Source organism: Hyperolius riggenbachi, chromosome 2 (assembly GCF_040937935.1).
Source record: "Hyperolius riggenbachi isolate aHypRig1 chromosome 2, aHypRig1.pri, whole genome shotgun sequence".
NCBI lineage: Eukaryota > Metazoa > Chordata > Amphibia > Anura > Hyperoliidae > Hyperolius > Hyperolius riggenbachi.
This window is the reverse complement of record NC_090647.1, coordinates 318,677,147-318,703,049: the sequence shown is the minus strand read 5'-3', so window position 1 is coordinate 318,703,049 and position 25,903 is coordinate 318,677,147. Positions and strand designations below refer to the sequence as shown.

At 43.3% G+C, this 25,903-nt stretch overlaps 1 protein-coding gene across 2 annotated transcripts in view; it reads left to right on the top strand.

Moving 5' to 3' along the window:
- Positions 1–25,903, top strand: part of LOC137544398 (uromodulin-like) — a 75,411-nt gene that overhangs the window by 44,474 nt on the left and 5,034 nt on the right. For both annotated transcript variants that reach the window (XM_068265465.1, XM_068265464.1), the window contains 3 exons: positions 3,477–3,697; positions 5,607–5,728; positions 19,671–19,898. In XM_068265465.1, the coding sequence (XP_068121566.1) occupies positions 3,477–3,697; positions 5,607–5,728; positions 19,671–19,898 (571 nt within the window). The remainder of the gene's footprint in view (positions 1–3,476; positions 3,698–5,606; positions 5,729–19,670; positions 19,899–25,903) is intronic.

The window sequence follows — 25,903 nt, the reverse complement described above, 5'->3', positions numbered from 1 at the left end:
CCTTAAGGATTCCCAGCATTTAATTAACCTACTAAAACCAATTTCCTGGAACAGTGAATACATTTGGTTAACCTGTGATGTTTCTGCACTATACACTAATATCCCACACCTTTTTGGCCTTAGAGCATTGGAGCATTACCTATCCACTAACCTTGACATGCCTATCCAACAACAACAATTCTTAAAGAACTGTGCAGAATTCATTCTGCAACATAATATCTTTTTCTTTGCAGATAACTATTACCATCAAAACACAGGAACAGTCATGGGTAGTTCCTTCGCGCCTGCATATGCAAATTTAGCCATGGGCTATCTAGAACTATTAATATTTCATGCACAACATCCATTCTTCAAGAATATCATACTATACAGGAGATATATTGATGATCTAATTTTCATCTGGAAGGGCAAACAAAGTGACATTCAACAATTCCTCAATTACCTAAATGACAACCCTGCGGGCCTGACCTTTGCCCATCAATATCCCCCCACCTCCATAGAATTTTTAGACTTGGTTTTATACATTAGTGACAATACCATCAAGACGAAAACACACTTTAAAGCAGTTGATGCTAACAATTATATCCATTTTAACAGTTTTCATCACCGCCCTTGGACCACCAATACACCTTATTGCCAATATCAAAGAATATTCTGCAATTGCTCTGACCTCTCTATTTTACACACCCAATCGGATATTCTCACAAAAAATTCATGGAACGTGGGTATCCTAGAAAACTTGTGAAAGATGCAAAGTACAAAGCGTTATCAACCCCGACTGTAACTGTTCCTACAAGTCAGTCCAACATCTCTACGGCCTTCCCTAGATTCATTACTAGTTATAGTAAGCAACACACACAAATACGCTCTATTTTACAGAATAGATGGGAAATACTCAAACAGGACACACACCTCAAATCTACTTTACCTAAAGCTCCTTTACTCACTTTCAGACGAGCCCCAAATCTCCACAGTTTACTAGCCCCGAGCAAGTTCCGTTCTCCACACCCTCGGAACATGAATTTGACCGTAACCACCAATCCAGGCTCATTTCCGTGCAACCACACGCGCTGCACAGCCTGCCAATTTGTAAATACTGCCCAGAACTTCTCATCCACCACCACCAACACAATATTTCCCATCAAACAAAACATCTGTTGCACTACAAGAAATGTCTACCTCATCTCTTGCCCATGTAAGATGCAATATGTAGGACGCACCACCCAACCAGCCCGAGATAGGATAGGCCAACATATAAGGAATATCCTCAAACAATACCCCCTACATAGTGTCTCTAGACATTTTAGTACCCATCATGGCGGCAATCCACAGTTCTTCACCATCACTTCTATAGAATCCATCCAAACACCAAATATTTCTGAGGTCATACGGAACAAAGAAATGTACTGGATTCAAATTTTGAGAACCCTTGCTCCAGAGGGATTATATGAAGTACTGGAGAAACTATACTAAACCACTATGATTAATAGAATCATTATTACGACTAATTTTTAAGAAAACCTTGGTCCTCTCTTTTATTCCATTCTCTAGCCACTTTTAAGATATAAAGATTGCGTATTTTATAATGGTTGATCTTTTGATCTTTTGCCCTATTACCTTTTCACTTTGTTAAATTTATTTGAAATTATTGCCCGGTCTACGCAAACTAAAAGATGTCCCATAATTGTGATATATATTTAGGACCTGTTCCCTTGTAAACGTGGGACTGGATTTACTCAGACTATCTACACTAATCAAACCTGAATTCTCTTTCCTTTTCTCTTTTCTTTTTCCTTTTCCTTTTATTTTTCTGTTTTTGTTTAGATATATCCGTATGAATTGTCTAACTTGAATGTAATAGTTTTTCAGGTGTTTACTAATTATTCTATTTATCCTAATTTTTCCTTTTTTAACCAGCCTGACCATTTATAGAACAGGCTCTGTATAAAAGAATCATTGACATGTCATATAGAAACTACCGCTAGATGGCAGTACCATCAATTAGATATTTTGCCCTTTTGGGCCTGACGCATTTTTATATTTACATTAATACACCTTCCTGTTCCTTTTAATTAATTTATGTTTTTAAGAGAAGGGGAACCACTTCCTCGTTGAAGCTTTGATTTAGTTTAACCTCCCTACTGCTAATAACATTAGCCGCATCAATCTCCCTTTGTTTTGCCTAACTCAATATGGCGGCAACAACCTACAACCTACGCATGCGCCGCGGCCATCCGTATGCCTGCATCTTCTTGGGCGTAAGCGACGTCATTGCCGCTTCCGCCCCACTGTCAGAGGTGACGCTAGCGTCACTTTTCGCTACCCCTTGAACAGCTACAGCGACGCGGTGTGACGTAGTCGTCACGCGGCGCTACCAGAACGACCCGCTGATGTCAGCTCCTGTGTGGGCTGGCCACCCCGAGCCTGCCCTGATTTTTTGGTGCCAGCAACACTTTTTAACACACTGACAGACGCCTCAGACTTCCATAGAGGCGCTCTGGTTCTCTGATTGATCAGCATTGGTAAGTCACGATGGTATTCTTTCTCATTATAGCTGTGCCGCCGAGCACAAGCAATTTATACTTTAGTACACATATTTGATGATTTTCATAGCAATAGCCTATTCAAGGTGACAGATACTTTAACTTTGTAATAGAATAGACCTCTTTTAGTGGGCCCTGCACCTTCTCCATTATGAGAATAATGTTGTGCATAGTCCAGCCGCATCTTGTGACTTTTTACTTATTAATAATAGGATGATATATAAGGTTTTTGAAATAATCTTCAATATGCTGATGACGATACTGGGTCTGCGATATAATGTGACTGTTTACTACAGATAACTCATAGCTTGTCTACATGTTCACAGGTGTCTTGTTATTCATTACTCTTTCCAGAACGCCACCTAGAATTGTTGTTTTCTGTTTTGTTTTGTTTTCTCAGTGTTCTCCGCACTTAATTGCCTGAAGAAGCGGGATGTTGGCCCGTGAAACGCGTTGCACATCTGGAGACTTGTTTTAATAAATGTCATTGTTATACATTTAACGGCTTATTTGGCCTGATCATTATTTACCTGAGGGAGTTGCATCCACCCACCCCCTTCCTTTTAAACGTTTTTTAAACAGTTTTATCCTACTTTGGCGCCTCTGTTATATCCGTGTGTACATATCTAGTCCACCCTTTGGTGGAGGGGGGTTCCCCCAACCCTTTTTTTTCTATCTACAGAGAGCGACTATTTTAAACCTGAGTGGGGTCAGGTCCTAATTCTCCCCACCTGTCTGATCAGTGGTTGCCTTTGAGGTGACCCACACTTGTGAGTATATTTCTTACACTAAAAATTCTTTCAGTTTCATCATAAATACTACGTTAGATTGGGCTCACGGTTTCCATTTTTTTGTCGTTTAAGCTTATTATGTCACATGTTTCTTCCTGTTTTTGCAGTCCCTAATAAAAGTTTTTCTTTCCTTTTTTTTCAGCTACATATGACCTGTCCCCCACAGTGTTGTGTCTTCCAGAAATAATCTTTTTTTCTTTGAATAAATGCTTGCTTCAGTCACTGGGCTATGATCCTGCCAGCTACAGGCTAAATAATGACTCTGTGGAATGTGTCAATACGTATGTAGACACAGATGAAAATGGTCACATAGAGAGCATTGAATTGGAGGCAGTCGATGGCTGGTGTGGGAATGAAGTTATTGTAAGTATGTTTTCATCTTTGTATTTACATGGTTATCTTAGCAATTGAATTATCTCCCTGGCATATTACATCCAATCGAAACAGAACAAATGGGCAAGCACCATCCACATAGCCATAAAATATGGGTAAATAAGTGAGGAGTGTGCAGAAAGGAACATATAACCCTAAAGCACTACAAGAACCAGAAGTTCCCTGAAAAACCGCACCACTCAACTCATAAGTACAAAAATATAAACATCTTTATTAAGTACAATAACCATAAAAACATTTAAGATCAAGGTCAGGGGACACTCATGTAATCAATATCAAACATGATAAGTGTGTGTATATTTACAATAACCATCCATAACGTCCTGCAATGTATCACAATTCCAATATATTATCTCCAGTGTTCACAACCCATAAAGGTAGGGATTAACAGATTATATACCCCAAGTACCATAGTCCAGCACTATGGCTGGTGAAGTGTTAAGTGAGAAAGTGCATAGAGTAAATAGAGGACCAACATGTCCTTAAAAACAATGGATGGAAGACAAAGTATTAAACCATCCCCTGTGTAAACATGCATGTGTAAAAGCTGGTGATAGTGACGAAAATACGGTAGAGCAAACCTAAAGAAGTACCAAGTGTAAGTGGGTATCTGTAGGCTGGAGCTTACCGGGGTGCGGTATTGCAGGACAAGGAGGAAGAGTGTGCCCTCATGAAGAGCCGTCACGATTCGCTGCCTGCAGTATGCAGCTTCGTCTGGGCATAAGGACCTATCTGTTAGCCGGCGTTTTATGTGATACAGGACCTCAATGGGCGGGGACCGGAAAAGCCCTATTCATCCCATGTTTGTGCGCGGCCGCGCACAACGAGGAGGCGGAAGCGGCGTCAGCTGATGTCGCTCCACTTCCTCAAACTATCCTAAAGGAACCTGGGAACTGTCTTCCATCCATTGTTTTTAAGAACATGTTGGTCCTCTATTTACTCTATGCACTTTCTCACTTATCACTTCACCAGCCATAGTGCTATACTGGGGTTACCTTGCCTATCTATACTGAGGGGCTGGGGCTACTATCCTGGGGCTACCTTGGCTACCTATACTGAGGGGAGGGGGGCCACTATGCTGAGGCTTACTTGTCTACCTATACTGATGGGAGGGGGCAGTTATGGCTAGGGGCACATTTGGCTACCTAACACTACTATCTGTGGAAGGGATCATACATGGCTTCCTAATGGTTCTAAATGAGGAATTCACAGGGTTACCTAATACTGCTAACTGGCTGAGTGCACATCTGGCTATTTTATACTGATATCTAGGTGCAATCCTAAAGTGTATGTCAGCGCCAAAATATGGTACAGAAAAGCAGCCAGGGATCAGGCCTGTACCCAGGCCTAATGCGAAAATGTGAGAAAGTACAAATGATCCCAGCGCTACCACAGTACACAGCCTTACCACCTCCCAATAGCAGAGCAAATTATAGGAGTCCTCCCTTCTGGTAATGGGCACCGGCTCCCTTGCTCTCAAATCTCAATATCTAGGGGCACATGACTACTCAATTCTGTCATCTGAGTAACATGGCTACTTAATGTTTGTATATAGGGGGGCACTTGGCTACTTAATTATATTATCTGATTTTATTTCAGTATCAACTTAACAATGGGTAAGGCTTTCATGGAGCAAGCCACGATCTCATTTGGCATAAAAATAATATTGCTTACATATTGCACAATTTATAGTACTGCCACACATCATCTGATAAATATTCAAAAGATATTTGGAGTTTTAAGTTATGTATTCCAGGAATGGCTTTAAGACATTACATGTCACATATAACTATAGTTAATAGCAATGAAGACCTTTGTTGACGTAGTGCATGATTTGAACACGTCATGTATCGCACTTAAAAATATTTTCTATTTTCAGTCCTCATCCATCTTCCTTTCTTATACAAACTGGGTCCATATCTCACCTTATCCCCAGAATCGGTCTACAAGCAATAATCTTACATTTCCAGTCACATGTAGCTATATAGATGGTTCTGCCAGGTGAGTTTATAGTTCTATCAAGATATTGATATGGCAATATGGCTGTATTAGCTTAAAAAAGTTTGTCTTTGCAGCTTTTCAAAAATAAATATGTAAATTACCAAAGGTAGCTATCTATGTGAGTTTACAGTGTATTGGTTGTACTGAGTTAAAGCTATCATATCTAATGGATATTTTCATTATAATTTATTATTATTATTTCATGGAGCATCCTAGTGGATTCAGGTTAGCTGCTGTATTCTTATCCTGGAGCTGCCAGTGGTAAGATCATTTTATGGAACAGGCCAGCTTTGCTCACCCAACCACACGTACACAGGAATGCACCAGTGCAAACTATTTATATTTTTTCAATTAAAACTGCTGCGCTGCCCTTTCTAATAACGACAATTCTCTTACAGTTTGTGCTTAACACAACATTACATAAAATCAATTAAGTCACATCCAGATCCTTTAAGTGCGCTGTGGTTTCTCCTGTAAAGAGTAAAGACAACCTTCTGGTGCTATGCACTCCACTGCGCGCTCAATGATGACCTGTGGCGGAGCCAGTACGCCTGACGCAGGTCACGTGGTTGGAGTTCCGGAAGTCCGGAGGCACGGGAGCCAGCAGTGCGGGACGCCGCGAACGGCTGGAAAAGCTTTCAAGCGTCTGAAACCGAGGGACTTACCGCTGTGACAAGCTACTCTATCCCCTAGAGGGATCTTGTAAGTGTTCTGAGTGCGCGAGAGGCGCAGTGTGTTTTTATGTTGGAACTGACATACTGCGCGATGATGTATTTGCATGTGTTTTATTAAAGGCTGCTTTTATCAGAATTGGATATGGTCACTGAAGGTCTGAGTGATACATATGTGCTGATGTGAGATTACCACCTGTGATACGGTGGAAGCCATCTGGTGAGCCTTTTAACCTTTAGGGGAGCGGGGATCACGTTTGAGCACCTTATCACCTGCACTGAGGAGTGTGTTGTATTTGTTGATCATACAGTATTACGCTATGTAGAGTCGTTTTCTATACAGGTCATCATTGAGCGCGCAGTGGAGTGCATAGCACCAGAAGGTTGTATTTATATTTTTTCTTTTTACACAGTACCCAATTAAAAAAAATGTTATGGATATCACCTTTAAAGGGAAATGCTATTATTGTCATCAACTTGCTATAAACATAGATTGGTATTGTACAAATCTATGTCTAATTTAAAGTCTAGCTAAACACAAGGAAAAAATCACACACACAAAACTACATAGTATAGCACACTTACTTTCATCATAACTTGGCCCATGCCAAACCTCTAACCACTCCCCTACCACACCCCTAATCACACATACCATAAAGATTTCATAAGAAAATATGTTGTTTTATATTTTAAACCAAACTGGTCCTTTTTACTCTGGCTCATTTTCCTTCATATTAACATTTGAAAATTACAAATATATCATTTTTAAAAATGGGAATAAAGTTAAGCATCAAACACATTTTTCAGTAGAAAAATGCATATATTTACACAGATCTGTAAATCACTCTTGAAAGAGGGACAAATGAGGAAGAAAGAGGGACAGAAGGACAGGGGTCCCAAAGGGGCACTGTCCCTCTAAAAGAGGGACAGTTGGGAGCTATGCTTTTTCTTTAAAGCGGGATTGCCACCATAAAAATTAAAGTTCAGCAGCAACTGGTCTGAGTGTATTAGGTGATAAAGATGCTAATCCTGCATTCAAAACTTTCAAAACTTTGTCTGCTGTTATGGTTTGGAGTTATCACATACTTTAGGACAGGGGTCCCCAAACTTTCTCGGTCAAGGGCCGAGTCAACATACTTCAGACTGCTGGCGGGTCGAAACATACATAAAAAGATGTTGAAAAACATTACATTGAATCTAGGTATTAATTCCCCAATTATGCACGGAGGAGTCCTCCCAGCAGCAGCCATTCAGCTATGCGGAACCCGAAGAATGTCTTTGTGCACCAGACAGTGAGTGAAGTATACTCCGTCCAGTTGGATAGCAACATCACCTGATGCAGAATTGTACTGGAAGCCAGCGAATTAGTGCTCGCTGGCTTCTACAGTATGTGCTATTCTATGTGCGGGCCAACAATATTTAAAAGTATAGTGGGCTGAATCTAAAAGTTTTGTATCTTGTGATTGGGGGCCAGTGAAAAAGCCTTGGGGGGAGGGGGGAGCGCATTCGGGCCGCAGTTTGAGGACCACTGCTTTAGGAGCACTGGCCCTTTAATTGCCATTGCCAAACAGGTGCATGCTGGGGGGATCTTTTTATCTATAATATATTCCTCTTCTTCCCTTTATTTCCCCCTCCTTCTAATGACATAACAAGACAAGACAAGACACATAACATTTATATCGCGCTTTTCTCCTGGCAGACTCAAAGCGCCAGAGCAGCAGCCACTAGGGCACGCTCCATAGGCAGTAGCAGTGTTAGGGAGACTTGCCAAAGGCCTCCTACTGAATAGGTGCTGGCTTACGCAGTGCACTTCCTAGTATAGACCTCAGTGGGAGTGCCTGAAAACTCTGGGAGGAGGGTGAGTAACAAATACACAATTAGCAAGAGGACAAAAACAGAGTGAGGGAGGAAATTATTTCAGAAGGTCAAAGGTAACCAAGATGGAAACTGACTAGAATTGGATCCTCTGCTTTTCCTTTATAAAATTCACATGAATCATAACCTGGACAGTGCAATACATCTGTTATGTAAGTAGAACTAGTATTTATCTATCTACTTATATATATGTTTTTTTATTTCTAGGATAGCATGAGTGTCACTTGTTCTTTAAAAGGGGATTGTCAGCCACAAAATCAAATTCTATTTACCTACTGCTCTGTGTTTAATGCTGGGAATACACGGTTCGTGTTGTTGCTGATTAGATGGTTCGATAGATAATTTCCGACATGTCCGATCTCCCTTTCGATTATTTTGTTGCTCCATTCCTGATAGAAGTGAATGGAAAAAAATAAGAAAAACGAGAGGAAGATAAGAATCGAGAGCTGAATCGAGAGCGGAAATCGAGCGGCAAAAACGATTCAGAGCAGAAACGCATGGCAGAAACGAACTGTGTATTCCCAGCATAATATTCAGCCTGCAGCCTTACCCTGCATTGCTAGCACTCCAATCTATTCGGAAATCTTTCTGCTGCAATAAATCTCATCTGTCAGCCTGGCTCTATTCTCTGCCATCGCTGTTGAGGAGAGGGAGAGAGGGGAAGCTTGTCATCATCCCTCCCACATCCCTGTCCCTCACTGATTGGCTGAGAGAGCAGTTCAATGTGACAGGTGCAGCTGAAACCTGATCCTGTGCTTTCATGTGTTTACAAGCAAGCTAGCAGATTGGAGGAGGGAAACATAAAAGAGTAAGGGAGAAAATTACATCAAGATTGGCTTCAGTCAGAGGTAATATAAAATGGAAACTGCCAGGAACACAATTCTCTTCATTTACTATATAAAATTCACTGAAATCAAAATGTGGACAGTACAATACATATGTTATGTAAGTAGAACAAGTACCTTATATACTCACATATGAGCCTAATTTTTCAGCACAAATGTGCTGAAAAGTCAACCCCTCAGCTTATATGTGAGTCAGTGGTGCAGAACAGATGGTGTAGCAGGTTCTGTTACTGGTAGAGAAGCGTAAGGATTGTACACTAGTGATCCTGCTCTTGCCAGCTGGCTTCCTGCTGTGTCCATTCCCCCCATCCTCTGTAACATGGTGTGCAAGCAGAGTGTACTGCTCAAGACTACTTGTGTCCTCTGGCTTGTGGAGCGGAGCATGTCAGCAGTGCAGTGATCAGGGATTCTTTCTGTGGCAATCCCTGTGTATCATCATATCTATGGCGTCATCTAGTGGTGTCTTGAGACACAGCTGTATCATCCTTGGGGCACATCTGGCTATGAGGAGGGGGGCTGACTTGTCTTGGTGGCACATCTGACTACTGCGGAGGAGGCTATACTGATAAGGGGATTTATGCGTGAGTCAACTACTTTTTCCTGGTTTCTGAAAGGAAAAGTGGGTACTTCAGCTTATACATAGGTCGGCTTATATGCGAGTATACACGGTAGTTATCTACTTATATATGTATTTTTTTTCCTGGCATAGTATGGCTGATTCTCCTGCTTTAAAAATATAATTCAGCCTGCTTTTCTAATGTATAAGATAGTACATTACATGAATTAGCAATGCACCATACCTTTTGCAAGAAATATGTTAAATACTTCTTGCTGATTGGGTCCGGCAGTTCCTTTTCCTATGTTCAAGTTTCATGACAACAGTGCAATTTTTTTGCACTGTCTCTGTTTGTTAACTCCTCCCTCTCACTCACATGAGGAGGCCAGGAAGAAGCTGGAAGTAGGCACCAGTCAGGTTTTTCCCAAGCACAGATCACCTGACTCCACCCACCTCCAAATATACTGGCCATGGGCATCCTGTAAATGTGGTCATATTGGGTGTTACATAGTTATATAGGAAAACCCAGAGAGCTCATGGTGACCCAGAATGAGCTGTGTGGGTATTCCTTAGTCCAAGCCCTATCCCACAGAGCCATATCAATCCATACCATGCACTGATGAGGATAAATAAGTTCGAAATAGGCTGTATGTATGTTGGTTTGGTGTGGCTCTGTAATATTTCTTAGTTTCAGGCTCACTATATACCAGGGGTTCTGGATGTGAAGCCTTGCTTTCTAAGGGAGTAAAGAGATGATTTACATATTTGGGAGTGATGCATCACAGAAAATCACAGTTGCTTATTTACAGCTGATTTATCGCAAATATGTTTTGTTTTAAAAAGGCAACGTTACATTTAACATAGTTACAATTTATCTAGGTTGGAAAAACACATGCATCCATCAAGTTCAACTTCCCAAATCATCTCACTGATTGGCTTGTTTAATATAATGCTCAGTTTGTTCAGGATACATTTTCTTTGGTATGGGACAATTGTGGCCCTTCTGTAAATAGTATTTAACAGCACGTAGCACCAATTTGTTAGGGTGCTTTTATATAACAAAGCAATGACCATAGTACAGTGTAGTTCATGCTCTTCAGTTCTGCCAATTTGTTTCCATTTTCTTAAAAAGTTTATAGTGTCCAAGGCATAAGAGTTTGACTACTGTACATTCGGTTGTAGGGTCAGATCAACTAATTGGGCTAAAGATGAATTGGCTGAGCTGAAGCTGGTCTGAAGGTTTGGGGGTTGAATTCATGTTCTTGATTATTTATTACACTTGTTTTTTATGTTTCAATAATACATTGGATCTCTTGCTTTCTTTTATTCTTCATGAACTGATAAATTGTATTTTAGAGGCAGTCTCTTGCTTTTGATAAGCATGATACATATAATGAGCAAACAATAAAATGCATTTTATTGAGTACAAAATAAAAACAAACAATACATGGATATAAAATGTCCTGAATGCTAAGCTAGGTCACTGGTTAAACAGCTCTAATAACCACTGAGAATTTATGGAATTAACTTTTTCTCCTGAGTTATCTCCTAGGAGATAATTTTCATATTCTTTTTAAAATAACTTTTAAGGATTTTACAATTAAAAAGTATCTAAAAGTTGGTGAAAAAAATTCTATCATAATTATTTTGAGTGTTTTCTTACTTGCTGTGTTTTAAACGGCATTTTATGACAAGGTGTGAAAATATCACCAAGGAGAAAACTCAGGAGAAAAAAATAATTGCAAATGGGCCGGACTGCAAACAAATAAGAAACCATTAATGTATATTAAAGGATACACGGGCATGCAATAAACCCTGTATGGCATGCCAAGTTCAGTCCAGGGCTTTTTATACTGTGGTTATGGGACATGTATGCAGTACATGCTTGTAATTTGTGAAACAAGTAATATGTTAGTATTGCAGCAAGATAGCTTGGCTCTTTATTCAATTTACTTTCTCTCTTGAGTTTTCTTCTAGGAGATAATTTTCACCTTCTCTTCAAAGAGACTCTGAAGTGAACAAAAATTGCTATTTTTACCTTGTAGTTCGCTTCAGTAGTCTCAGTCAGGGGCGTAACAATAGGCCCTGCAGCACCTGCGCCCGCGGGGGGGCCCGGCCCCCCCCTGGGGCCCGCTCGGGGCCGTTTTTGGGGGGCTGGAGGGGTGGCAGCATGAGGGGAAATCCTTGCCCACAGTCGGCGGGGAGAGGGGAAGTTCCACCCTCTCCCTCACCTCGGGGCTCTCCCCTCTGCGCCCCCCTCCAGCTAGTGAATGTGTGTGGGCAGCGGGCAGCAGCGGCGGCGGCGGGATACATACCTTCTTCCTTGCGTTCCATCGCCGCCTTCTCGCTCTAGCGGCTGACGTCACTTCCGGAAGTGGAAGTGACGTCAGCCGCTAGAGCGAGAAGGCGGCGATGGAACGCAAGGAAGAAGGTATGTATCCCGCCGCCGCCGCTGCTGCCCGCTGCCCACACACATTCACTAGCTGGAGGGGGGCGCAGAGGGGAGAGCCCCGAGGTGAGGGAGAGGGGGGAACTTCCCCTCTCCCCGCCGACTGTGGGCAAGGCTTTCCCCTCATGCTGCCACCCCTCCAGCCCCCAAAAACCGGCCACGAGCGGGCCCCGGGGGTGGGCCCGCTCTGAAATTCTGCAGGGGGATTTTCAGGTGTCTGCTGCCCACATTACGATTGTCTGGTCACTGCTGCCCACATTGCGATTTTCTGGTGACTGCTGCCCACATTAGGATTTTCTGGTGTCTGCTGCCCACATTACGATTTTCAGGTGCCTGCTGCCCACATTACGATTTTCAGGTGTCTGCTGCCCACATAACGATTTTCAGGTGTCTGCTGCCCACATTACGATTTTCAGGTGTCTGCTGCCCATATTATGATTTTCTGGTGTCTGCTGCCCACATTACGATTTTCAGGTGTCTGCTGCCCACATTGCGATTTTCTGGTGTCTGCTGCCCACATTACGATTTTCTGGTGTATGCTGCCCACATTAGGATTTTCTGGTGACTGCTGCCCACATTGCGATTTTCTGGTGACTGTTGCCCACATTGCGATTTTCTGGTGACTGCTGCCCACATTGCGATTTTCTGGTGACTGCTGCCCACATAAGGATTTTCTGGTGACTGCTGCCCACATTAGGATTTTCTGGTGACTGCTGCCCACATTACGATATTCTGGTGACTGCTGCCCACATTAGGATTTTCTGGTGACTGATGCCCACATTGCGATTTTCTGGTGACTGCTGCCCACATGGCGATTTTCAGGTGTCTGCTGCCCACATTACGATTTTCTGGTCACTGCTGCCCACATTGCCATTTTCTGGTGACTGCTGCCCACATTAGGATTTTCTGGTGTCTGCTGCCCACATTACGATTTTCTGGTCACTGCTGCCCACATTGCGATTTTCTGGTGTCTGCTGCCCACATTACGATTTTCAGGTGTCTGCTGCCCACATTACGATTTTCAGGTGTCTGCTGCCCACATTGCGATTTTCAGGTGTCTGCTTCCCACATTACGATTTTCAGGTGCCTGCTGCCCACATTACAATTTTCAGGTGTCTGCTGCCCACATTACGATTTTCAGGTGTCTGCTGCCCACATTACGATTTTCAGGTGTCTGCTGCCCATATTATGATTTTCTGGTGTCTGCTGCCCACATTACGATTTTCAGGTGTCTGCTGCCCACATTGCGATTTTCTGGTGTCTGCTGCCCACATTACGATTTTCTGGTGTATGCTGCCCACATTAGGATTTTCTGGTGACTGCTGCCCACATTGCGATTTTCTGGTGACTGTTGCCCACATTGCGATTTTCTGGTGACTGCTGCCCACATTGCGATTTTCTGGTGACTGCTGCCCACATAAGGATTTTCTGGTGACTGCTGCCCACATTAGGATTTTCTGGTGTGTGCTGCCCACATTATGATATTCTGGTGACTGACTGCTGCCCACATTAGGATTTTCTGGTGACTGCTGCCCACATTACGATATTCTGGTGACTGCTGCCCACATTAGGATTTTCTGGTGACTGATGCCCACATTGCGATTTTCTGGTGACTGCTGCCCACATGGCGATTTTCTGGTGACTGCTGCCCACATTGCGATTTTCTGGTGACTGCTGCCCACATTAGGATTTTCTGGTGACTGATGCCCACATTGCGATTTTCTGGTGACTGCTGCCCACATGGCGATTTTCAGGTGTCTGCTGCCCACATTACGATTTTCTGGTCACTGCTGCCCACATTGCGATTTTCTGGTGACTGCTGCCCACATTAGGATTTTCTGGTGTCTGCTGCCCACATTAGGATTTTCTGGTGTCTGCTGCCCACATTACGATTTTCTGGTCACTGCTGCCCACATTGCGATTTTCTGGTGTCTGCTGCCCACATTACGATTTTCAGGTGTCTGCTGCCCACATTACGATTTTCAGGTGTCTGCTGCCCACATTGCGATTTTCAGGTGTCTGCTTCCCACATTACGATTTTCAGGTGCCTGCTGCCCACATTACAATTTTCAGGTGTCTGCTGCCCACATTACGATTTTCAGGTGTCTGCTTCCCACATTACGATTTTCAGGTGTCTGCTGCCCATATTATGATTTTCTGGTGTCTGCTGCCCACATTACGATTTTCAGGTGTCTGCTGCCCACATTGCGATTTTCTGGTGTCTGCTGCCCACATTACGATTTTCTGGTGTATGCTGCCCACATTAGGATTTTCTGGTGACTGCTGCCCACATTGCGATTTTCTGGTGACTGTTGCCCACATTGCGATTTTCTGGTGACTGCTGCCCACATTGCGATTTTCTGGTGACTGCTGCCCACATAAGGATTTTCTGGTGACTGCTGCCCACATTAGGATTTTCTGGTGTGTGCTGCCCACATTATGATATTCTGGTGACTGACTGCTGCCCACATTAGGATTTTCTGGTGACTGCTGCCCACATTACGATATTCTGGTGACTGCTGCCCACATTAGGATTTTCTGGTGACTGATGCCCACATTGCGATTTTCTGGTGACTGCTGCCCACATGGCGATTTTCTGGTGACTGCTGCCCACATTGCGATTTTCTGGTGACTGCTGCCCACATAAGGATTTTCTGGTGACTGCTGCCCACATTAGGATTTTCTGGTGTGTGCTGCCCACATTATGATATTCTGGTGACTGACTGCTGCCCACATTAGGATTTTCTGGTGACTGCTGCCCACATTACGATATTCTGGTGACTGCTGCCCACATTAGGATTTTCTGGTGACTGATGCCCACAGTGCGATTTTCTGGTGACTGCTGCCCACATGGCGATTTTCAGGTGTCTGCTGCCCACATTACGATTTTCTGGTCACTGCTGCCCACATTGCGATTTTCTGGTGACTGCTGCCCACATTAGGATTTTCTGGTGTCTGCTGCCCACATTACAATTTTCTGGTCACTGCTGCCCACATTGCGATTTTCTGGTGTCTGCTGCCCACATTACGATTTTCAGGTGTCTGCTGCCCACATTACGATTTTCAGGTGTCTGCTGCCCACATTGCGATTTTCAGGTGTCTGCTGCCCACATTACGATTTTCAGGTGTCTGCTGCCCACATTACGATTTTCAGGTGTCTGCTGCCCATATTATGATTTTCTGGTGTCTGCTGCCCACATTACGATTTTCAGGTGTCTGCTGCCCACATTGCGATTTTCTGGTGTCTGCTGCCCACATTACGATTTTCTGGTGTATGCTGCCCACATTAGGATTTTCTGGTGACTGCTGCCCACATTGCGATTTTCTGGTGACTGTTGCCCACATTGCGATTTTCTGGTGACTGCTGCCCACATTGCGATTTTCTGGTGACTGCTGCCCACATAAGGATTTTCTGGTGACTGCTGCCCACATTAGGATTTTCTGGTGTGTGCTGCCCACATTATGATATTCTGGTGACTGACTGCTGCCCACATTAGGATTTTCTGGTGACTGCTGCCCACATTACGATATTCTGGTGACTGCTGCCCACATTAGGATTTTCTGGTGACTGATGCCCACATTGCGATTTTCTGGTGACTGCTGCCCACATGGCGATTTTCTGGTGACTGCTGCCCACATGGCGATTTTCTGGTGACTGCTGCCCACATTGCGATTTTCTGGTGAACTCTGCCCACATTACGATTTTCTGTCCCACATTACGATATTCTGGTGAACGCTGCCCACATTACGATTGTCTGGTGAATGCTGTCCACGTTACAATTTTCTGGTGACTGCTGCTCACGTTACGATTTTCTGGTGACTGGTGCCCACATTACGATTTTCTGGTGAACTCTGCCCACATTATGATTTTCTGGTGAACTCTGCCCACATTATGATTTTTTGGTGAACGCTGCCCACATTACGATTGTCTGGTGAATGCTGTCCACGTTACAATTTTCTGGTGACTGGTGCCCACATTACGATTTTCTGGTGAACTCTGCCCACATTATGATTTTCTAAAGGCCCACATTACGATTTTCTGGCCCACATTACGATTGTCTGGTAAAATGCTGCCCACTTTACAATTAATTTACAGTGAAACGCTGCCCCATTACGATTATTTGGCACCTATGGGGGGGGGCCCATCCAAATATTCGCAGGGGGGCCCAGTGATTTCTAGTTACGCCCCTGGTCTCAGTAGATGTAAACCGCCGCATCCACGAGCCAAAACGAGGGGTTTATACCCCCCCCAAATCATCCATCTTGGTCATGGATTGTGCTGCCCTGAGAAGCAGAGCTTTGAGCTGTAGCTCTGCCTCTACTGACGTCAATATTTGTGTGGATCTCCGCCTCTCCCCACCCCTCTCTGTGAAGGAAGACTGAGAGGGGCAAGGAGAGGCGGCGATTCGCGGCAATTGACATCAGTAGAGGCAGAGCTACAGCATAAAGCTCTGCCTCTTTCAGGAAGCGCTGCCCGGATTGCCCCCCCCCCCCCCCCCCCCCCCCCCGATTTTCTGGTGACTGTTGCCCACATTGCGATTTTCTGGTGACTGCTGCCCACATTGCGATTTTCTGGTGACTGCTGCCCACATAAGGATTTTCTGGTGACTGCTGCCCACATTAGGATTTTCTGGTGTGTGCTGCCCACATTATGATATTCTGGTGACTGACTGCTGCCCACATTAGGATTTTCTGGTGACTGCTGCCCACATTACGATATTCTGGTGACTGCTGCCCACATTAGGATTTTCTGGTGACTGATGCCCACATTGCGATTTTCTGGTGACTGCTGCCCACATGGCGATTTTCTGGTGACTGCTGCCCACATGGCGATTTTCTGGTGACTGCTGCCCACATTGCGATTTTCTGGTGAACTCTGCCCACATTACGATTTTCTGTCCCACATTACGATATTCTGGTGAACGCTGCCCACATTACGATTGTCTGGTGAATGCTGTCCACGTTACAATTTTCTGGTGACTGCTGCTCACGTTACGATTTTCTGGTGACTGGTGCCCACATTACGATTTTCTGGTGAACTCTGCCCACATTATGATTTTCTGGTGAACTCTGCCCACATTATGATTTTTTGGTGAACGCTGCCCACATTACGATTGTCTGGTGAATGCTGTCCACGTTACAATTTTCTGGTGACTGGTGCCCACATTACGATTTTCTGGTGAACTCTGCCCACATTATGATTTTCTAAAGGCCCACATTACGATTTTCTGGCCCACATTACGATTGTCTGGTAAAATGCTGCCCACTTTACAATTAATTTACAGTGAAACGCTGCCCCATTACGATTATTTGGCACCTATGGGGGGGGGCCCATCCAAATATTCGCAGGGGGGCCCAGTGATTTCTAGTTACGCCCCTGGTCTCAGTAGATGTAAACCGCCGCATCCACGAGCCAAAACGAGGGGTTTATACCCCCCCCAAATCATCCATCTTGGTCATGGATTGTGCTGCCCTGAGAAGCAGAGCTTTGAGCTGTAGCTCTGCCTCTACTGACGTCAATATTTGTGTGGATCTCCGCCTCTCCCCACCCCTCTCTGTGAAGGAAGACTGAGAGGGGCAAGGAGAGGCGGCGATTCGCGGCAATTGACATCAGTAGAGGCAGAGCTACAGCATAAAGCTCTGCCTCTTTCAGGAAGCGCTGCCCGGATTGCCCCCCCCCCCCCCCCCCCGGGGATTTGGGGGGGTCTAAAGCCCTCGTTTTGGCTCAGGTATGCGGCAATTTACATCTACTGAGAGTACTGAAGCGAACTACCAGGTAAAAATAGCAATTTGTGTTCGCGTCAGTCTCTCTTTAAAATAACTTTTTGGCACTGTGCAATTGAAAAAGTAAGCGAAAAAGTGCTGTCATAATTATTTTGAGTTTTTTCTTGCTTGCTGGTGGCACTTGACCACTACAGGTTGTGTTGCTCTTATGGACCAGAGCAATTTTCACATTTCAGTGCTCCTCCCATTAATTCACCATTAACTTTATCGCTATGTTTCACACCTAAATCATCTATACATTGTTTTCTTCACCACAAATAGTCATTATAGTTTTAAAATAAAACAAGCTAATGTTGATAAAACCCACACATCGTATTTTTCCATATGTCCTGGTTTTTACAATTAATTTATGTCCCTAGTACAATGTATGATGACAATACTTTATGACAAACATATTAAAACAAAGTCCCTAGGGTAACTGTTTTTGTGTTTTGTGTTTTTTTTTTTTTTGGGGGGGGGGGTAATGCTGTAACTTATTTATGATTATTATTTTTTTTACAAGCGTTTTATTTTTTTTTACTATGGGGAGGGTAAGGGGTTAATTAATGGGGAATTTATTTATTATTTTTAATGTATATAGGTGTATTTTTTTTTTCTTTCTGGCCACTAGATGTCCCCAAACATTATTCCTGCATACTATGAAGTGATGTGTGTGTGTTTCTACTTTCACTTTGTTAATGACCACTAGAATCTTACTGATGCTGGTGATCATTGATTACAGAAACTTTGATTGGCTTCGGGAACACTAGTGCCCATTCACCGATCAGTGTCATAACGGGAGGTGATGGGAACGTGTGCTCATGTAGCGGAGTACATATATCTACACTCCTAGAGCTAAGATGATGTTTCAAGTGGCATAGATATACTGTCGCCAGTTTAATAATCGGTTAAAAGGCATTTTATTGACAAGGTATACAGATATCATCTAGGAGAAAATGCAGGAGAAAATGTTAATTCAATAGGGGCCTTTGTGTGAAAATCCAAATTCATGCCATCCAAATGGCACAAGTAGAGCAGAGTGCAATGCAGCTTCCTACATTTGTGCTGTGCAGCTCATCATAAACAATCATGCTCAATCCATGTACACAGCATGTAGAATAGACTATTGTTGGGTAAAGAACAGCTGCAGAATATTAATATACAGATAAGTATTCTAAAGGGACAGCTAGTAACAAGACTTTCAACTCTGTAAAGTGCTGCACTAGATGTCAGCACTATATAAACACTAAAGATATAAAATTATAAAAAATACAGATAAGTTTGTGGAGTCTTAGGAAAAGAGAGTCAAGTATAAGATCCACTGATATTCACCGGTGTAAAGCTGTGCCGCACAAGAGGGATCGTGTGCAAGGAATCCAGGAGAAGATCCGTAAGCAAGATTTGAAAGGCATGTTTCATTGGCATCCCGCTATTGTTATCAGAGTGTGGCACTTGGGGAACACCAGGGAAACATATTGGAGATAATATTGCTAGTCGCTTGGCCCAGCCTGTCTTATAGCTGGACCACTATTATTAAGTGGATTGCAAAGGGGTTTTTTTTCCCTACAAAAGTCCCATAATCCCTCTTCCCAGTTCACTTGCATTGCTTCTCCCCACATTCCAGCATTCTCAATACATTTTTATGATTTACAGCAGATCTGGCAGACTGTGTTAATGGAGCATGTATAAAATGAAAATTATCTGTATTATCTGCTCTTCAAGATGTATACTGGCAGCAGAGTTTGAAACATTTTGTAATCACGATTATATAATTTCTTTATAGCATTACTGGATTTGGCTTTATTGATACCAAGGCACAGATGTTTAGTGATGCTGGTTTCCAGAATGAGATATCGAGTGGTGCACCTGTCTCCCTGGGCACATATATCTACTTCCAACTGACTCTCATATCTCCCATATTTGACGGTTATGTCCTCAGAGCTGAAAATTGCTATGCCACTCCTTTAGATAACAAAAACAGCTCTCTACGTGTGAATCTTGTTGTTGGTGGGTGAGTATTGTTTTAGGAACCACATATTGTTTCTGTAAAGATGACTTACAAATCAAAGGGAATGTGTTTTGAGACATGTTGGCTGCCATTAGTGACATTTCCTTCTTGCCAGTTTCCTGGCAGGGATGTGGATCCAATGGATACAATCTTTTCTTAGTAAGTGACTAAAAGAAGTATGCAGAATCAGTGTAGTGACACTTATTTCTAATGCAAGTTAAGTTCTGCAGGCTATGGACCTTGAACAGAACAGATATTAAATCGCACCAGCAGCTTTACAGACACAAAGCTAATTAACAGGTCCACATACCCAAAACAAACCTAGCGCTTGACTGTCAGCATGAGACTAGTCCATGTATGAGAATGTTATTACCAAAAGAATGGTGGAACTGTTGCATGAGGCATCTTAGTGTGTCCACCCCAACAGTGCAAAATGTTATCTTTCTCAAATAAAGTCACATGGTGGATGGGACTGTGGACCTCTATAGATGATAGCGGCAACTTCAGTAATGTAATATATCTGTATTGAAAATGAAGGGGGAGGGAGGAGGGGATTTGGAGTTAATTTAAGTATATTTAGAAATCCACATTTGGTAGCAGAATGATACTAATCATATTTCACATCTGGCTCAAGATATACTAATAAGATTTTACCGTAATAGAATTAAGAGTACCAGGCTTATGCTGGGAATACACGGGTCAATTCTGAGCTGATAAGATGGCTCGATAGATAATTTCCGACATGTCCTATCTCCGTTCTATCGTTTTTCTGCTAGATTTGAAAAAACAATAGGAAAACGAGCGGAAGGTAAGAGAATCGAGCGGGCAAAACGATCGGGCGCAGAATCGAGCGCCAGAATCTACCCGTGTATTCCCAGCATTACGCCCCATACACATACTCAACAAAAGACTTTCAAATGCACAATTATCAAACAACTTTGGTTGTTGAAGCAACCAAAAACAGTTGTTTGCTATTGTTCAAACAACTGATAAGATGCAGCTCAAATCAGTCCAACAGGTGTGTGCATTTAAAACACTTTTGTCGAGCGTCTATATGGGGCTTTACTGTATGTTGTCTAAAAATCTGGTTATATCCAAAGATAAAGATAGGATGCTGACAAAAGAAAGAGGAAACATGCAGGATGAGCTAAAGGACGGGTGAGATGTCTGTTTCAGTGAAATGTCAAAATTCAAAAGGTAACTAATGCCCTTGTGGAAAATAAGACAAGAAACTTTACATCGCCTTATGCTATTAACATAGTGGCATCGCTGCTAGAGATGGCCCGAACCGGTTCGCCGGCTAACCGATTCTTGCAAACTTCACTGGTTCGCGTTTGCGGTGAACCGCAAACTATACGCGAGTTTGATTAGCCCCCTATACTACATCATTAGGGTCAACTTCGACCCTCTACATCACAGTCAGCAGAAACAGGGTAGCTAATCAGGCTACACTCCCTCCTTGCCGCGGTGAAGGGGCTTGCGTATCACAATGAAGCAATGACGGGCTATATGAGTGTGTTGGGGGGCACACTTGACCCAAGATAATAAGGCCGCTGCTTCATTGTGGACAGACCAAATTCGATCGGCTGGACAGTCAATGTTGTTCTGTCCAACCATACAGGGAGTGCAGAATTATTAAGCAAATTAGTATTTTGACCACATCATCCTCTTTATGCATGTTGTCTTACTCCAAGCTGTATCGACTCAAAAGCCTACTACCAATTAAGCATATTAGGTGATGTGCATCTCTGTAATGAGAAGGGGTGTGGTCTAATGACATCAACACCCTATATCAGGTGTGCATAATTATTAGGCAACTTCCTTTCCTTTGGCAAAATGGGTCAAAAGAAGGACTTGACAGGCTCTGAAAAGTCAAAAATAGTGAGATATCTTGCAGAGGGATGCAGCACTCTTCAAATTGCAAAGCTTCTGAAGCGTGATCATCGAACAATCAAGCGTTTCATTCAAAATAGTCAACAGGGTCGCAGGAAGCGTGTGGAAAAACCAAGGAGCAAAATAACTGCCCATGAACTGAGAAAAGTCAAGTGTGCAGCTGCCAAGATGCCACTTGCCACTAGTTTGGCCATATTTCAGAGCTGCAACATCACTGGAGTGCCCAAAAGCACAAGGTGTGCAATACTCAGAGACATGGCCAAGGAAAAAAAGGCTGAAAGAGGGCCACCACTGAACAAGACACACAAGCTGAAATGTCAAGACTGGGCCAAGAAATATCTCAAGACTGATTTTTCTAAGATTTTATGGACTTATAAAATGAGAGTGAGTCTTGATGGGCCAGATGGATGGGCCCGTGGCTGGATTGGTAAAGGGCAGAGAGCTCCAGTCCGACTCAGACGCCAGCAAGGTGGAGGTGGAGTACTGGTTTGGGCTGGTATCATCAAAGATGAGCTTGTGGGGCCTTTTCGGGTTGAGGATGGAGTCAAGCTCAAGTCCTACTGACAGTTTCTGGAAGACACCTTCTTCAGGCAGTGGTACAGGAAGAAGTCTGCATCCTTCAAGAAAAACATGATTTTCATGCAGGACAATGCTCCATCACACGCGTCCAAGTACTTCACAGCGTGGCTGGCAAGAAAGGGTATAAAAGAAGAAAAACTAATGACATGGCCTCCTTGTTCACCAGATCTGAACCCCATTGAGAACCTGTGGTCCATCATAAAATGTGAGATTTACAAGGAGGGAAAACAGTACACCTCTCTGAACAGTGTCTGGGAGGCTGTGGTTGCTGCTGCACGCAATGTTGATGGTGAACAGATCAAAACACTGACAGAATGCATGGATGGCAGGCTTTTGAGTGTCCTTGCAAAGAAAGGTGGCTATATTGGTCACTGATTTGTTTTTGTTTTGTTTTTGAATGTCAGAAATGTATATTTGTAAATGTTGAGATGTTATATTGGTTTCACTAGTAAAAATAAATAATTCAAATGGGTATATATTTGTTTTTTGTTAAGTTGCCTAATAATTATGCACAGTAATACTCACCTGTAAACACAGATATCCCCCTAAAATAGCTAAAACTAAAAACAAACTAAAAACGACTTTCAAAAATATTCAGCTTTGATATTAATGAGTTTTTTGGGTTCATTGAGAACATGGTTGTTGTTCAATAATAAAATGATTCCTCAAAAATACAACTTGCCTAATAATTCTGCACTCCCTGTATGGGCTGGAAAGCCACCATCACCTGCACTCTCGCCATGGTGCGCACCAGTCCAACATGACCATCACTACACAAACAGCTGTTTGCAGTCACTGCATACCTTTCGCTGTATCTGTGACTGCACATTGTATTATACCTGGCAGTCAGTGCATACCTTTTACTTGAACGGATGGCAGACTTGCCCTCCATAACAAATTGTCGTAAAAGGATTTAAAGTTGATTCATCTCATATACAGCAGGGCCTCGAAAGAGTCCTCCTGTATTGTTATTTCTCGTCACTACCTCGCTTAGTCGGGACATGCGTGCCGTGCCCGCTGCCTTCCTTGGATGTGTGGTGGTAGCTGTTCCTGCACCTATGCCCACAGTGTGCCTGCTGCCTTCCTTGGATGTATGGTGGTGGTAGCCGTTTCTTAGGCTCCCACTCCGGACCGGAATCGAACCCTGATTCCCCGGCCATTACCTGTGGTCACCATGATATTGAGAGAGTAATATCGAAACTTTATCAGTCACAAAGTTGAATGAATAGCAGACCATAAATAATCACAATCTCGATGAAGGTGCTGTGCCAGCAGAAAAAGTAATTTAAAAAAATAGATGTAAGCTTTAACAATGGTAGAGAAAGAACCATCGAAAGTTGATAAGGCAGTCAGACATTACCTGACATCACTGAGTGAGGAAGAGCAATCTCGCGATGGTGCACAGTAGTCCAGCACGGCCGTCACTACACAAACAGCTGTTTGCCGTGCATTACACAGTGAGTTTGGTCTGTCAGTGTGAAGCAGTACACTAATTACACTACCTGATTGATGTATACACATGAAAGATGTTTTAAAGCACTTTAGGCCTCCAATTTAGCATGCAATGTGATTTCTGCCCTTAAAACGCTGCTGTGCGTCTAATACGGATTTTCCCCGGGACTTTTGGCGTGTATCCCACTCCGCCATGCCCCCCTCCAGGTTTTAGACCCCATGAGACATCTTTTCCATCACTTTTGTGGCCATCATAAATGTTTCTAGCTTTCAAAGTTCGCCTCCCCATTGAAGTCTATTGCGGTTCACTAAAGTTTGTGCAAATCAAACTTTTGCGGAAGTTCGCGTTCGCGGTTCGCAAACCGAAAATCGGAGGTTCGGGCCATCTCTAATTGCTGCATCATAATAAGCAAAATTAATTGTCAATGGATCCTTATAAAATTTTTATTTGAAAATACCCATCTCATTTCCTCTAAACTTGACAAAATAAAAGCAGTGACACAACCCTTTTGTCCGAGAGGTTTCAATCTCCCAGAGCAGGGAGTGACTATTATTATGCCCCCCAAATGTTAAATGTATCTCTTAAAGGACAAATGAAGTGAGAAGGATATGGAGGCTGCTATATTTATTGCCTTATAAGCAATGCAAGTGGCCTGGCTATCCTGCTAATACGGCTGCTAATACTTTTGACCATAGACCCTAGACCATAGACCCTGAACAAGCGTATACAGATCAGTTGTTTCTGACATTATTGTCAGATCTGACTGGATTACCTGCATGCCTGTTTCTTGTGATATTCAGACACTACTGCAGCCAAATAGATCAGCAGGGCTGCCAGTCAACTGGTATTGTTTAAAAGGAAATAAATATGGCAACCTCCATATCCCTCTCACTTAAGTTATCCTTTAAAGTGAAAATAAACTTACAATATAATGAATTGTATGTGTAGTACAGCTAAGAAATAGAACATTAATAGCATTGTTTCCAGTACAGGAATAGTTAAGAAACTTTAATTGTATCTATTTAAAAGAGCTGCTCTGAGCTCTCTGTTGGTGGGATCTGATCGCACCACAAGTATTTATTTAGTTTATTTTGTTAATATTTTTTTACTATTTTTTAAAATTGTACACTTCCCCTTCCCTCCCTCCCCTCGCCAGCCAATCAGCGTGATTGGCTGTCATAGGCTTCAGCCTATGACAGCTGATCACTTCCGCAGCAACAGGGGGGACAGCCGTGTCACACGGCTGTCCACAGTTCAGCGCTGCCTTAGATCGCAGCGCTGTACATGGTAATTAGATGTTTCGCCGTCTAACAGTCTCCGAGCGGTGATCACCGCATACCAAGCAGGAGATACGTTCGCAGTGTGCACGCGATCTCCTGCAAAACAAAGCCCCAGTATATTTTAACTGCTTGCAGTCGGCAGCTACCTAATCTAACCTATACTGGGGGGGCACCTACCTAATCTAACTTATACTGGGGGGAACCTACCTAATCTAACCTATACTGGGGGGCACCTATCTAATTTAACCTATACTAGGGGGCACCTACATAATCTAACCTATACTGGGGGGCACCTACCTAATCTAACCTATACTGGGGGGCACCTACCTAATCTAACCTAAACTGGGGGGCAGCTACCTATCTAACCTATACTGGGGGCCCCTACTTATCTAACCTGTATTGGGGGCAGCTACCTACCTAGCCTATACTGGTGGCAACTTTACTGGCTACCTATATTGGAGGCACCGACCTAACTAACCTATACTGGGGGCACCTACCTATCTAACCTATGCTGGGGGCAACTATTCTGACTCCCTATATTAGAGGCACCCACCTAGCTAAACTGTACTGGGGGCACCTGCCTATCTAACCAATACTGGGAGCAACTATACCGGCTACCTATACTGGAGGCACCTACCTGGCTAACCTATACTGGGGGCAACTATACTGGGGCACCTATGCCTGGCTACCTATACTGGGGGGACCAATAGCTGGGCACCTATACTGGGGCACCTATGCCTGGCTACCTATACTGGGGGACCTATAGCTGGCTACCTATACTGAGTGCAACTAGACCTGGCTAA